This window comes from Ursus arctos, unplaced genomic scaffold (genome assembly GCF_023065955.2).
Source record: "Ursus arctos isolate Adak ecotype North America unplaced genomic scaffold, UrsArc2.0 scaffold_18, whole genome shotgun sequence".
NCBI classification, from domain to species: domain Eukaryota; kingdom Metazoa; phylum Chordata; class Mammalia; order Carnivora; family Ursidae; genus Ursus; species Ursus arctos.
In genome coordinates, this window is record NW_026622852.1 from 28,427,362 (window position 1) to 28,442,444 (window position 15,083).

A 15,083-nucleotide genomic window follows, 5' to 3' on the forward strand; every position below is an offset into this window, starting at 1 on the left:
GAGTGCTCCTGACTCCTGGGACCTTTGCAGAGGAGGAATGGGTGCTGATCTGGGATGGGAGAAATGGGTCCATAAGCTTAAATGGCTGGTCGCCTGCTGTGTAAGCCCCGCTAGAGATCTCGGCCTACGGGAGCATTGAGTCAGGATAGGACTCTGGGAGGTGATTATCTCCGGCATGGGACATAGAGGCCCCCCCCCCACCCAGTTATCAGGTGGTCCGGAAGGGTGTTCGTGGTCTCTGCATCTCTTCTTTTTTCCCTTTGATTCTCTGCTGGGGAGAATTTTGTATGTTTAGTACCATGATCTAGGTACTAAGAAGCTGGTCTGTGGACTTAATTTTTCTATAGGAAGTGAAAGCACCTGGCTCTGTGCTACTCGGTGTTTCTTAGCCATGCCTTTGCTCTGGTTTTTTGTTGTTGTTCTAATAATGTCATCTGTTTGATTTAGAGAAGCATACTAGGTTTGTAACGCCTTCCCTCAGATTCTTAGCTATCATCCTATAGTTATCATTCTAAACCACAGCTCAGTGTTCCTAGATTTTATTTTCCTCAAAAAAAAAAGAGGCTTTGTTGATATAGTCCTTTCCAATTTAAGGTGTTATTAATACTCCAGCTATAATGTCCAGGCTCTTAATGGATCTGTGCTAATGGTGAGGAAGAGTCATGCAGGTTTCTACCAACACAGACCTCTGTCCAGCAGATGTGGGGCCTTTTTCTAAGCTGGACAAAGGCTTAACCCAGCTTTGTACCACTGGAAAAAAACAAACCAGAAGTACCTATTTTTACAGTGTAGAATTCCCTGTCATCTAGCTATGACATCACTGTTGTCATTGACAGAAAGTAACTTGGTCCCTTGAAGCACAGTTGCTGGGAACAGGCTGTCACACGTGCTGTTTGGGGGATTTCAAATCTGATAAATACCCCTGTAGATGACGCCCTCCCTAGAAACAAATACTGCTGCCCAAGGATGGGCATCCGTAGTGGAAGTACGTAAATCAATGAAGAACAAGGTGAGGCGGCCATGCCCTTAGGTTATAATGAAAGGACGGGGGCAGTCAGGGCTGGCAGAGCCAGACAGTGAGGCTGCTGAGAAGCCGGCACCGAGGCATCCGAGTACAACAGTCTTCTCTTGTTCTTCCAACCGGCAAAGCAGAGTGGGGCCCGGAGTCAGGAGCCCCGGCTTCCCTGGTCCCAGCCCTAGCCTGTCTCTTCTGGGCTAAGTCGGGGGCACCACCCCTGGCATTTTCCAGGCTGTCTGGTGCCACTTAACATGCGATTATGGAATAAATGGAGCTAGTTAAATGTGTCAGATATTTTTTAAAAAGTGAGGATAAAGAATTTTATTTGAACCTAAATGATGTTTCTGTTATCATCAGGTATGCTATGTTGACTATGGTTTTAGTGAAAATATTGAAAAGAGCAAAGCATACAAGTTGAACCCAAAGTTCTGTTCACTCTCATTCCAAGCTACAAAGTGTAAGCTAGCAGGTAAGAGGAACTCTTTGTGTAAAGCTCTCTCCCTTTTGATACGTTATTACCACTGTACTTTTGGGTGGTTAAATCCTAAAATGTACTAAATATTTCAAGGTCTTGTAATGCGTTATTTCTTGAAAGGTATAAATAAATTCATATTTAATGTCTTCTTTATAAGAGGTGATCATTATCAATATGTTATAATGTTTTTATTATATTTCATTTTATGTTATATTTTATTATAAAAATGTGTTTGGGCCATCTTAAAGGCTTTGTTGTTGTTCTAACTGCCCTGGCAACAATGCGAGAGACCCTGTATCATGGGGTTTGATCAGTTTGAATCCTGCTGTCTGACCTGCTGCGAAGTGACTCTCCACTTCTTTCCCACTGAGGTGGGCTCTGGGTGCTGCTCGTTAGCAAATAACACACCTCGTGCACCCAGGCTCGAGTTCGTGCGTCTCTGGCACGTGTGCGAGTGACACAGCAGGGTTAACCTTCAACCATGGAGGACGCGGTGGCTGCGTTCATACGAGGAAAGACATGGGAGTGTGTAAGCATCATGCCAGGAGAGCCTGAGCTAGATTCAGAAAATGATCGCTGTTCTTTCATGAAAATTAACCCTGGAAGAAATAGCTCCTTCTCAGCAAGGATGCATCTTTCTATCAGAGGAGCTAGGTATGGCTCTATCTGTGAGATAAATCTCAAGTAATGGTAGAAGCCTGTTACGAACCCCTGGGAGGTAGTTTTGAAAAGAACATATCAAATCATAGGCCAAGATTTAGGATGCTGAATTGAGAGGCTTGGTAAAAGCTGTAATGTTACAGCTGGAGAACAAGAGAAAGATGGCCCAGAGGCAGTCTGTGAACTTGTGCTGTGGATTTCAAGGGGAAGAATCCAGAGATGGACCTTATAGCACCCTGGGGGGAACGATGAGCTAGTTTTAATTATTTTAATAGAGTGACTTAGACTTGTCATGTATATGCTATATAGAATTACGGTTTTCAAATTATTTAAAGAGTAATCAGACTACAATAAAACTCACCTATTACCCATATTACATTAAATGCAATTTAATCTTTCTTTGATAAATCACAAAGTTCTTTGGTATACGCAGAATCATCATGGTGTACTTAAGAAGAAATATAGAAAAAAAGTGATTTTGTAAATTTTCAATACATGTATGTTCATTTTATATGAAATAATTATATATTAGAAGAGAATTAAAAAGGTCAAGAGTAAATTTTTAGGAAAAACATAACAAGTACATGACTGGCAGACGTAATCAACTGATAGCTTCTTATATGTACTAGTCTTTTTGTTTTGAATATGTGTTTGTATATAAAGTAAAGACCATTCTCCTAAGGTACAAATTCTGATAGGTCATCAACTTTTTAAGATTGCCTGCCTTTGCGTAATCATTTAAAAGGAAATTCACACTATAATACGTATTTTAAGACCTAAAGATGGGTAATGTGAAGATTGAAAAACAAAACTTCCCTGGAAAATTTTGTTTAAGAATTTTGTAGTAGAATCATAATTATAATAGGTGACCAAAACAAACCCATTCAACTTAAAATGATTCTGCTAATTAAGTGGAAATTAAAATATTCAATATTTTTCAGGCTTGGAAGTTTTAAGTGATGATCCTGATTTAGTAAAGGTGGTTGAATCTTTAACTTGTGGAAAGATCTTTGCAGTGGAAATACTTGAAAAAGCAGATATCCCGCTTGTTGTCCTGTACGACACCTCAGGAGAAGATGACATCAATATTAACGCCACCTGCTTAAAGGCAATCTGCGACAAGTCTCTGGAGGCTCACCTTCAGGTAGCACCGTGACCACTAGAGTCCTCTGTTACACGTACTGTGGGGAAGAAAGTTATCGGAAAAGAATGTTATAAGTTTTAGGCTAGCAATAGATAGGGACATATTGCCTGTGTATGGAGGGAAAAAAGGGGGGGGGGTGCTGGAACGGGGGGGGGAAAGAAAGCCAAAAGATAAACAGTCATTATTAGGGATTGGGTTTTCATTTTATATTCCACTTTCTACACTGAAATTGTATTTTATATAAAATTATTTTGCAAAGATAATAGGGGCGGATAATACAAAAGAAGGGAAAATTAGATCCATGAAGAAGTTTATTAAATTGTTAGCTTTTACAGTTTTAAAATGTAAAAAACACAAATTTCTGCAAAGAAGGAAATCTTTAAATCAATTATAGAGCAGCCACTCTAAAGAATAGGATGTTAAAAAAATGGTCATTGTAGGGGCGCCTGGGTGGCACAGCAGTTAAGTGTCTGCCTTCGGCTCAGGGCGTGATCCCGGCGTTATGGGATCGAGCCCCACATCAGGCTCTTCCACTATGAGCCTGCTTCTTCCTCTCCCACTCCCCCTGCTTGTGTTCCCTCTCTCGCTGGCTGTCTCTATTTCTGTCGAATAAATAAGTAAAATCTTAAAAAAAAAAAAAAGGTAATTGTAGTGACTGTGTGGCAACATTGGGAAAACATTTGTTTAATAGGTAGAACAACAGTGAATTATCTCTATATTATGGTTTGACTAAAAAAATGGCCAAAATGAAGGCTTTATATGATTATAATTTTTTAAAACTACTAAAATTCATGTGGCCGATAAACACAAGTTACAAAGTAGGCTGGTAATAGGATTGATTTTGTGAGAGTTTTTTTTCATTTCTGTTAATGTTGCAAACATATGTTTTATGTAATAATGATTTCTCTAAATTAAGGGGGAGAAAATAAACCAAAATGGAAGATATTCTTAGTCTTCCAGGTAATGAAATGTGGTTATATGTTACTGTACACAAACTGTCTACTTTGTGCCCGACCCAACGATATCAGATACTCTTTTTGGAAAGAGAGGTATCCAAATGAGTTTTTCACGTCATTGTATCGTCCTATCTATCCTCCAGCTTACTTAAAAGGTTTTAGAATGCAAAGACCAACGAGATTACTGAGGCAGATACCCTTAAGTAGATAAGAGCGGGGCTCTGTTCTCAAGCACCCTCGGTGTGTCCTTTGTTCCAGACTGACGCCATGTACACAAATGTCAGAGTGACTAATATCTGCTCTGACGGCACACTCTACTGCCAGGTGCCTTGCAAAGGCCTGAACAAGCTCAACGATCTCCTGCATAAGATAGAGGACTACTTCCACTGCAAGGTATGGTAGAGCACCGTCCGCCTCTAAAATTATTCCTAATATTGCAAACCAGAGGGGTCACTAACTAGTATAAGTGTGTGTAACTTTAGTTGAGGTGGAAGCTGGAGAATAGTGGGTAAAGAGCCCCAGACTGCAGAACTTAAAAGACAAAAAAACCCCCACTGGTTTCTGCATTATGAAATGAGGATACTAATAGTATGCATATCCATCCATAGGCTTGACGTGAGGACTAGTGGCAAGAGTGCTTAGCGTAGAGTAAGTGCCCAGCAGCTGACAGATTTGTCATTTACAAGGTACCGTTGAGGATGCGACAGTGCAGCTGCTTGTGACTTTGTCTGCCAGAGCCAGCTGGGTCCTCTGCCTCGGGCAAAGACAAAACCACAGGATCTAGGAGGAGAATAAAACTCTAGGCATCACTCCCCAAGCTCTTTTTGGTCCCTGACAATGTACCACATTTGGTAAATGTGGTTCTGTGTTTAAATTATTAATAAGCTCCTTACCCTTTGATTCTAGCATTATTTTCTGAGTCAGGGTCTGTAGAGGTTTTGTGCCAAGGTTCTAAGGTGATGTTCTTACCTCCATTATGGTATTATAGTTATAATCCAGAATATGCTGTGGTTTTGAGTGATTAAACCCTAATACCACTTCAGTCTTGACTCCCTTGCCCCTAGAAGTGAGCCCTTCTCTCTAACCTCTGAACGTGCCTCATGGCATCATTTGCAGCGTGGTAGTTTAGCTATTTGGGTATTTGTTTGCTTTACTAGAGTGTAGGCTTCTTGAAGGCAGAGGCTTACTGGGTACTAAGTACCTAATTCATTTAAGTACTACGGTATTTAATGTAGTGTCATACATAGAATAGGTATTCCAAAATATTTGCTGTACCGGGTTAAACTTGTATTCAGACTAGAGCCTAGAACAGCGGTATTAGGTCTGTAGCTTTACCTCTTTCTGCATTCCAGATGTCTTAGCAGTGTCTCAGGGCCATTGCTGAAGTTTGGTTTGCTAAACTGTCTTGGAGAAATCTGAGACATCCAGAGAAGCTGACTCCAGTGACTCATTTGCATGCATGTGCTTATTACCTGTGGTGGTGAAAAGCTCTCTTGATAGTCCCTCGTGCACTGGTAACCTGAGTGGAGACATTGCCTTTGGGGAGAGTAGAAACATTCACCCTGAGCAAGAGAGACCATGGCAGGTGCCCAGCTTCAAACTACAGCAAAGAGGAGGGTGTAGAGGTCCATGGCTGTGACTTGTTGACATTTCACTGGCACTGGTATCCGTGTTTGTGCAGATAACATTCCTTTTGTTTCAGAATGAAAATCTCACTTTGAATCTAAATGTTAAAAGTTGAAAAGAAGAGGCCTTCTGGACGGCTAGCCCGACCTCGCTTTCATCCAGGCTCTTCTCTTCTCCTTTTTGGCAGATTCATCCTCCCTCTTCATGTTTAACTGATGGCATCAGTGCCTGGATGAATCACACTGACCTGCACACTAACGTTTGTAGACACTTTAACAGGGCCGGTTTATGAGCCATGTGTGAGGAGGGAGACTAGATGATGCCATCAGCAAACGTCTGAGAAACAGGACAGAAGTTCCATCGCCCTCATACACGCACCACTGCGCAGTCCTCACGGGGAGCCACCAGTCAGCCTGAGCCACAGCGATGTTTTTCTGACGCTGTAGCAATCTGCTCCTTGCTGAGGGTAATAAAAGTGTCGTGCGTTTCTGTTTTGTAGCACATGACCTCCGAGTACTTCGTTTCATTACCCTTCTGTGGGAAAGTCTGCCTCTTCCATTGCAAAGGAAAATGGTTACGAGTAGAGGTAAAATCAGTCACTTGACTTCTTTTTTAAGCTTATTATGAAATATCTTATACACACAAACAAGTTTTGTAAAAAATGAAATAAGCACCCACATACTCATCACCATGTGAGAAAGAAAACATGCCCAGTATAGTTGAGGCTCCGTGTCCGCATCCCCTTCTTCTGCTCCCACCCTGGGGGAGCTGCCAGCCAACTGTGGTGCTCCTCATTCCTATTCATTTCTTTATACTTTCACTATATTTGTATTTACACATACACATTTTTGCTACCTATACATTTTAATGTAGAGATAGTGGAAATACAGAAATGAAAATGTGTATAGAATATTTATAGTAACAATAATAAAATATAACAACAGATAAACGTTTGTAAAATGCATGTAAATAGTAGAACGTATTGCTTCTTCTGAAACGTGCTTCTTCATTCATTATGTGTGAGATTCACATTGGTGTGTGCAGCTCTCATTCACTTGTTTTCACTGCTGTTTGATATAATAGTTTATGAAGATGCCAACATGATCACTCCATTCTCCTGACAATGGATATTTAGATTGTTTCTAAAGTTTTGTTATGGACAGCACTGCCAGGCGCCTTCCCGTGCCGGTCTCCCAGGGTACCCAGGAAGGAACGGAGCTTCTGGGTAGAGAGGACACATGTCTTCAGTTTCAAGAGATATTGCCTAATTGCTCTCTCGAGTCACCCTTCCACCGGGGGTGTGGGTGTAGCCCTTTGAGAGTTCTGGCTTCTTGGGTGGGGGAGGGTCTAAGATCCTCCTTCCCTGCCCAGGATGCCTTTGGCTTCAGTGTTCACCTACTCCTCTATTTCTAGTCCCTCATAATTGTCTTATTGTCCAGCAAGCACAGTTATGAATTTGAAAAGAGGTCTGTTATATTTTATCATATATTTCTATATGTTTTTCAAAGGCGGGTTTTAGATTTTTGTGATTGCTGTTTCTTTTCTTTCTTTCCTTCTATTTTTGATATCTAGTTTATCCAGTTGGTAAAATTGCAAACTTGGGTTTGATTTTTTTTCCTTTTTTTGTCTTTGTTACAGACGTTCTTAATCTAGATGTAAGGACCTCTACTTTAAGGGGGCAGAGGTCCTGAACCTTATAGAATTATATGCAAATTAGGTGTGTGTATTAAGTATTTTGGGGGGGGACAGTATCCCTAATTTTCATAAGATTCTCAAACCAACCCTAAGAGGTGAGAACCATTGCTTTATTGATTTTTTGATACAGTGTAGTAACATTTTGATAATTATACTGATTTTCCCTTTATTTAAGTAAAACTTTGTCATAGCTACTTTAATGAAAGCAGCAATTTTGGAATAATTTTTGTCATTCATGTGAATGTTAGAAGACTGAGATCTCAGGTTATATGACCAGGAGTTGCATATTTAACTATAAACTTCAAAAACATAACTCATTAAAAAGAACACAACATTATTTGAGTTTTAAAGCTCTGTGCGTGCTGTTTAGTGTATTACATAGAAATGCACACCTATTCAATGGTTTTGTTTTTCATTTTGAAGTAATTTCAGGCTTTTACACAGCTGCAAAAATAGTCCAAAGAGTTCCTATATGTCCTTTACCTGCTGTGTCCAGTTGTTAACATATTGCATAACCATTATCAGAACCAGGAAATCAACACTGATACAATATTATTAACTAATCTGCAGACTCTACTGACCCTTCCCACATTGTCCTGCCAATGTCCTCTTTCTGCTCAGGATCCTGAGTTGTAGTAATTGTCATGTCTTCCTCGTTTCGGCCGACCCGGCAGGTACTCTGGGGTTCTCTGTTGTTTGTGGCCTCTGAAGAGCAGCAGCATTTTTTTTTTTTATTAATTTCAGAGGTAGAATTTGGTGATTCATCAATTGCATATAATACCAGTGCTCATTACATCAAGTGCCCTCCTTAATGCCAATCACCTAGTTACCCCATTCCCCTCCCTCCCTCCCCTCCAGCAATCCTCAGTTTCCTAGAATTCAGCATCTCTTATGGTTTGCCTCCCTCTCAGTTTTTGTCTTATTTTATTTTTCTTTCCCTTCCCCTATGTTCATTTGTTTTGTTACTTAAATTCCACATATGAGTAAAATCATATGGTATTTGTCTTTCTCTGACTTAATTCACTTAGTGAATACCCTCTAGTTTCATCCACATCATAGCAAATAACAAGATTTATTCTTTTTTTTAACTAAGTGATTATCACTTTTTCTTTATTTTTTATTATGTTATGTTAGTTGCCATATAGTACATCATTAGTTTTTGATGTAGTGTTCCATGACTCATTGTTTGCATATAATACCCAGTGCTCCATGCAGTACATGCCCTCCTTAATACCCATCACCGGCCTAGCCCAATCCCCCCCCCCGAAGCCCTCAGTTTGTTTCCCAGAGTCCATAGTCTCTCGTGGTTCATTCCCCTTTCTGTTTACCCCCCCTTCATTCTTCCCTTCTTTCGCCTACCAATCTCCCTTCTATTCCTTATGTTCCATAAATGAGTGAAACCATATGATAATTGTCTTTCTCTGCTTGACTTATTTCACTTAGCATAACCTCCTCCAGGCCCATCCATGTTGCTGCAAATGTTGGGTTATCGTTCTTTCCAATGGCAGCCATCAGAAAAATTTTATTCTTTTTGATGGCTTAGTAATATTCTGTTGTATATATACACCATGTCTTCTTTATCCATTCATCTGTTAATGGACATCTGGGCTCTTTCTGTAGTTTGGCTGTCGTGGACATTGGGGTGCAGGTGTCCCTTCGAATCACTATGTCTGCACCCTTTGGGTAAATACCGAGTAGTGCAGTCCCTGGGTCACAGGGTGGCTCTGTTTTTAGAGTCACAGCATTTTGTAGAGCGTCAGACAGCTTGAGTTTCTTCCTGTGTAGCGTCAGGTTCCGCCTTTTTGGCGAAGTACCTTTTTGGTGTATGTCAAATACTTGAGATAAATATCTCGTGTTATTTTTGTTTTTCTATCAAATTGTGCATTGTTTGCCTTGGAGGTAGCAAAAGGGTTCATTCTCTTAGTGATGCGTGGAAAGTGAGGGAAGGGAGAATGATTAATGAAAAGCAGATCCTGTGTTTAAATGATGTATTTGGGGGCGCGTGGGTGGCTCAGTCGTTGGGCGTCTGCCTTCGGCCCAGGGCGTGATCCCGGGGTCCTGGGATCGAGCCCCACATCGAGCTGCCTGCTCCGCTGGGAGACTGCTTCTTCCTCTCCCACTCCCTCTGCTTGTGTTCCTTCTCTCACTGGCTTTCTCTCTTTCTGTCAGGTGAATAAATAAAATCTTTAAAAATAAATAAATAAATAAATAAATAAATAAATAAATAAATAAATAAAGTATTTGTTCTTGATGTTGTAACTTGTCTAAGCTCAGTTTAGTGCCTACACCTTCTGAACTTACTCCGTACATCCAGCCATCACTTCTTCCTGTTTCCTCCAAACCCACCCCGAGGGGTCTGCCTTCACCTTCTGTGCTGCCTTCCGGCAGCTCTCAGCCACTGCTGTTTGACTTCCGCCTGCTCTCCGACAGCCTGTTCTTGCAGCAGCAGCTTAGCTACACAATTCAACCAGTGTCTTCAGGTCTCCGCTGACCAGGCGTCTGGGCTGCACTTACAGTGTTGAGACTTCAAATTCCCTTCTTACTAAATGGTATCAGATCCTCCTAATTTTCCTCAGGGTGTTCTAATGATTGCTTCCCCTCTTTTCACCCAAACCTGCCCCCCACCTGCACTCTGCAGCCTCAGTGTCGGTGCCCCCCAACTCCTGCCCCACCTCATGGTTCTTCTCAGCCTCTGAGTCCTTGTAGGCAATGCCATCTTGTTGGTTCAGTTACCTTCTTGGTCCTCATGACTCCCCGGTTTGTTTTCCAGCCCTTGATGAGCCTCAGATTTAGGCAAAAGCCAGCCTAATTGTCCATCTTGCAAACTCCTCAAGCTCTGTATGTCTGAAACCAAAATTACCTTTCCCCATCCTTGTCTTCCTCCTATGTCTGTGTTTTGGTGGCACCTGCATTCGTGCAACCATTCAGCCTGCTCCTCAAGGGTCGTCTTCGATTCCTGCGTCGTCCTCACCCCCCAGTGTCACTAATCACCAAACCCTGCATTTTCACAGCTTTGTCGTTTCTTGCGTAGATCGCTGCAGTACCATAGGGTTCCTCTTTCTTTACCCTTGTCTTCCTCCATTCGAGCTCCATGCCACTAGCGGGAGTGACCCAACATATAAATAATAGCAAATAATCCAACCTTTATTCTTTCCCAGACACACAAAAAAATGTTTTAAGTATGACTGATTTCACTTAGTCTTCACAAAGCCCTATGATCCCCTCCTTACTGATGAGGAACGTAATTCAGCTAGAAAGTACGAGCTGAGATTAAAACCAAATCTGTCTGATTCCAAAGCCCTCACCCAGTCTTACCACCAACAATACGTGGTCTCTTAGAAAGACGACCATCTCATTCTTCTCCTTAAGATGTGGCATTGGCTTCTTCTCATCTACAGGGCAAAGTCTGGTTCTTGAAGACATAATGTCTGGCTGTCCAGGACCTTGCCTTTACCTTTCTCTCAGCCTCATCTCCTGCCTTGCCCTGCCTCTCACTTTACATTCCAGCGTAACCAAAATGCTTGTAGCCCCCATATGTAACAAATACATATGTATTGCCCATCCTTTTCCCCTGCATTTGAAATGTGCAGATTAGCGCCTAACTAGACTCTTACCAACCTAGTTTACTCCCATGTAAAGTCCAGCTGAAATTGTGATATTTATGAAATTTTAATTTGTGAGAAAGGAAATACAAATGTCCAATAGGTATGATTATTTCTTAAAAGAGCAAAAATTTACACAGTTATCTAGCCAAAGGGTTTGTTAGGTAGGACACAACGTACCTGTATGATAGACCTATATAATATTAAAATGGTATAGAAGATAATGACATGAAGTATTTTTGAGACATTTAGTGAAAAGTAGCCAATTATGAAATAGTATATGTAAGTACGTTCTAATTTTTATCAATCTAATTCTTTATAAATGTATGGATAAAAGACTAGAAGGAAAATTGTAATCTATTGTGGATTATAAGTGATTTTCATATCATTCTTTTAAGTACCTAAGTTTTCTATGATAAAGGCATTTTACTAATATGAGAAGAAAAAAGTACATTTTAAAGGAAAGTACCAATTCTAGGCATTCCCTCCTCCTGAAAACTTGACCTAACATCTACTTCCTGGCTGGGTCAGGTACCCATTCTTCTCTATGTTCTCATAGTGCCTTGTGCATAACTTTATTATTGCCCTACTACATTATAATCTGATTATATATTTGTGTCATCGTCTCTTATGAGACTAGGAGCTCTTTGAGATGGGAAAGTATACGGATCTGCCCAGTTATGCCCGGTTATAAGAAGCATTAAATACACACCAGCCATACCAATATATGTGTTCAGTATATATGTTTGAATAAAAAAATACATTTTAAGATATTGTTGAAATACTGTTTATGTTTATCATCATTTTAGGAGATTAAAAAGTTATGGGGCGCCTGGGTGGCACAGCGGTTGGGCGTCTGCCTTCGGCTCAGGGCGTGATCCTGGTGTTATGGGATCGAACCCCACATCAGGCTCCTCTGCTATGAGCCTGCTTCTTCCTCTCCCACTCCCCTGCTTGTGTTCCCTCTCTCGCTGGCTGTCTCTATCTCTGTCGAATAAATAAATAAAATCTTTAAAAAAAAAGTTATGCTATTATATTAATAAAGCATTTACTGGAGCAATAGGAAAAGACTTTACTTTTGGTATGTCTGACTTCAATGCCAAGAGTGGTCCAGTTCTTCTTGACAGTCACATACCGAAAGCACCACCATTCTTAAGGTGGCAGTGAGAGCAGTTGTAGGCACGAAGTCCCTGCCCACATAACCATCCTGATGGGGCTGTGTTTGGCCAATGCTAACTATATTCAATAATAGCAGATGCCACAAAGTCTTATTAAGGGAAGTTTGGGCATTTAAATATACACCCAGAATCTTACATTGTAATGTTGCCATTTGATCAGAGATAGGTAATTATTGCTTTGACTCAGTATGTCATTTTCTCATTTTTTTAACTATTAATTTGGACTTATTTTACCTCTCTATGTTTTTCTGAGTTTCAATTTCTTAGGACAAATGATAAAAATTGTCAGTGGGCTTTCTGGCAAAGCTATAAAATGCCAAAATATGTTATGATTTAAAAATATATAATATTGACCTATTACAAGGAAACTTCTGTGTCTGAAATCTCTCTATTCTTTATTTCCTCATTGCTAAGACACAATAGTTTTTTTCTCATATTTTAATATTTTGGAGAACAGACCGCATCTTTAATCAGTATATAATGATGTATCAAATTATTTTATAATCAATAATGTCCTAGAATTGAAAACATAGTAAATATTACCATATTTGTACATTTTATTGTTCTTATTAGTTTAGTGATTACTACTGATTAAATTATTTAACAACTCAATGTTAAAATCAAATATATTCTAAAAGATTACCTATTCAGTAAATAAGTACATTTTAAAATAAGAAAACTTAAAATCAGAGAAAGACAGTTATCTATGATCTCACTCATATGTGGAATTTAAGAAGCAAGGCAAACGGGAAAAGAGGAAAAAATAAAACAAGATGAAACCAGAGAGGGAGACAAACCATAAGAGACTCTTAATCATAGGAAACAAACTGAGGGTTGCTGGAGAGAAGGGTGGTGGGAGGATGGGGTAGCTGGGTGATGGACATTAAGGAGGACAGGTGATACAATGAGCACTGGCTGTTGCATAAGACTGATGAATCACTGACCTCTACCTCTGAAACCAATAATACATTATATGTTAATTCATTGAATTTAAATTTAAAAATAAGAAAACTTAATTAACATTGATAGTCTTTGTTGCTTCTTATATGCATATTAGAGTTCTACAAAATGTAATTGCACAGAAGCGTTTTGGCCTTTTGGAAATGCTTATAACTTAGCCAACATTTGTCTCATCGCAGATCACGAACGTTCACAGCAGCCGGGCTCTTGATGTTCAGTTCCTGGACTCTGGCACCGTGACATCCGTGAAAGTGTCTGAACTCAGGGAAATTCCCCCTCGGTTTCTACAAGAAATAATTGTGATACCACCTCAGGTACTATATGTTACAAGCCTGGGAGATTGGAAGAGATTTGGCTGTATTGGTAATCGTGTTGTGCGATGCCCCCTCAGTTTTGATCTTGATGACGAGCGAAGTCCAAGTTTGTAACAAAATTGGAAATGGTCCAGATGTCGTTGTTCACTGGTTTTCAGATGTAAAACTTGGCCACCTCAGACAAGAAGACCAGTCAAACTTACAGAATATTGTTTGATGAATGTTTTTATCAAGTATGGCGCATCATTAGGCCAAGTTGTCCAGTTAGAGATTCCATTTTAATAACTAGATGCCAGTGCTGACTTCTACACAGCTTCAAGATCTTATAAGTAAATACTTACTTCCAGAGTTCTTAGTTTACTTAAGTAGCCATTCTCTTAAGAAATCTATTTATATTCAACCATTTTCTTATATGACATTTTTCCCGTTGATTTGAGTAAAGATTAATTTCTGCCTAATCTTCCTCTACTAATAAAAATTCAGATAGTAAGGATTTTTGCATGATTTTGAATTAAAATTGTTAAAAACTATTTCTTACCTTTAGGGGAAGTAGAGGATTTTGTACAGAAATTAGTAATTGTTTGCATAAAATTATTCAACAATCTATCATTTCAAAAGGCCACTTGGCTTATATTTGCCAGAAGATACCTTATACCATCAAAATTCAGTGAATAAACAGTGCTTGACCATAATTATCATGGCTTTTGTATCTTCTCTCACTCCTGTCACCACTCCCTTTGCTAAAATGACCATTAAGAAAGGCTGTTGAGCTTGGTTCAAGCCAATTTTCAAAATCACATTTACTTTTGTTGCTCAGCCATAACACTGAACATTGTTGAATATGCCACTTTCACTTGATAACACCCTGGCCTCTGTTCCCCTTGTTAGAACATCCACCCAGGGCCAACTTTACCTGGAAAAGGTTCCCCGGATGTAGGGGAAAGACATCCATCCCTCTGCCTCTGTCAGAAGGCCGCACAATCGTACTTTCGTTGTGCTACAGTGTTAAAAGGCACTCCAAATTTTGTGTTCTATTAATCCTGTCTAGAGTGGTTATTTCATAGATAGGAAGTTGGGGGAACCTTAAGAGCCAGCTGGGCCAAGCCTCTGGCTGACAACATCTCCCCAAGAGGTCTAAGTCAGAGTAGCAAACTGATGGCCTGTCGGCCAAAGCTGACCCATAAATACTGGGTTTGGGCTTTTGGCTGTTACAGTGTTTGAAACTGTGAATTGGTAACCAAGATTTAAAACTCAGAAAATTTCACACTAAAATCCTGACTTCCAGCTTCTCCTGACAAACTAGAAAATCGGGCTATATTGAGCACTCTTCCTTATGGGACCGTGCTCTGTGGGAGCTTGGGCAGTGGCATTCTGCTTTGCAGGGCCCTGCTCTCCAGCGTGCTGGCTCCGTCTGGTCCATCTGGCTCCCTCATTGCCGCCTGGCCCCAGCAGGCA

General features: G+C 40.3%; 1 protein-coding gene across 4 annotated transcripts in view; it reads left to right on the top strand.

Moving 5' to 3' along the window:
• Window positions 1-15,083, top strand: part of TDRD7 (tudor domain containing 7) — a 74,695-nt gene that overhangs the window by 47,685 nt on the left and 11,927 nt on the right. For 3 of the 4 annotated variants that reach the window (XM_026506183.4, XM_026506187.4, XM_026506186.4), the window contains 5 exons: window positions 1,376-1,487; window positions 3,095-3,297; window positions 4,512-4,646; window positions 6,379-6,465; window positions 13,494-13,628. In XM_026506183.4, the coding sequence (XP_026361968.2) occupies window positions 1,376-1,487; window positions 3,095-3,297; window positions 4,512-4,646; window positions 6,379-6,465; window positions 13,494-13,628 (672 nt within the window). The remainder of the gene's footprint in view (window positions 1-1,375; window positions 1,488-3,094; window positions 3,298-4,511; window positions 4,647-6,378; window positions 6,466-13,493; window positions 13,629-15,083) is intronic. The other variant, XM_044386791.3, reaches the window with a different exon arrangement.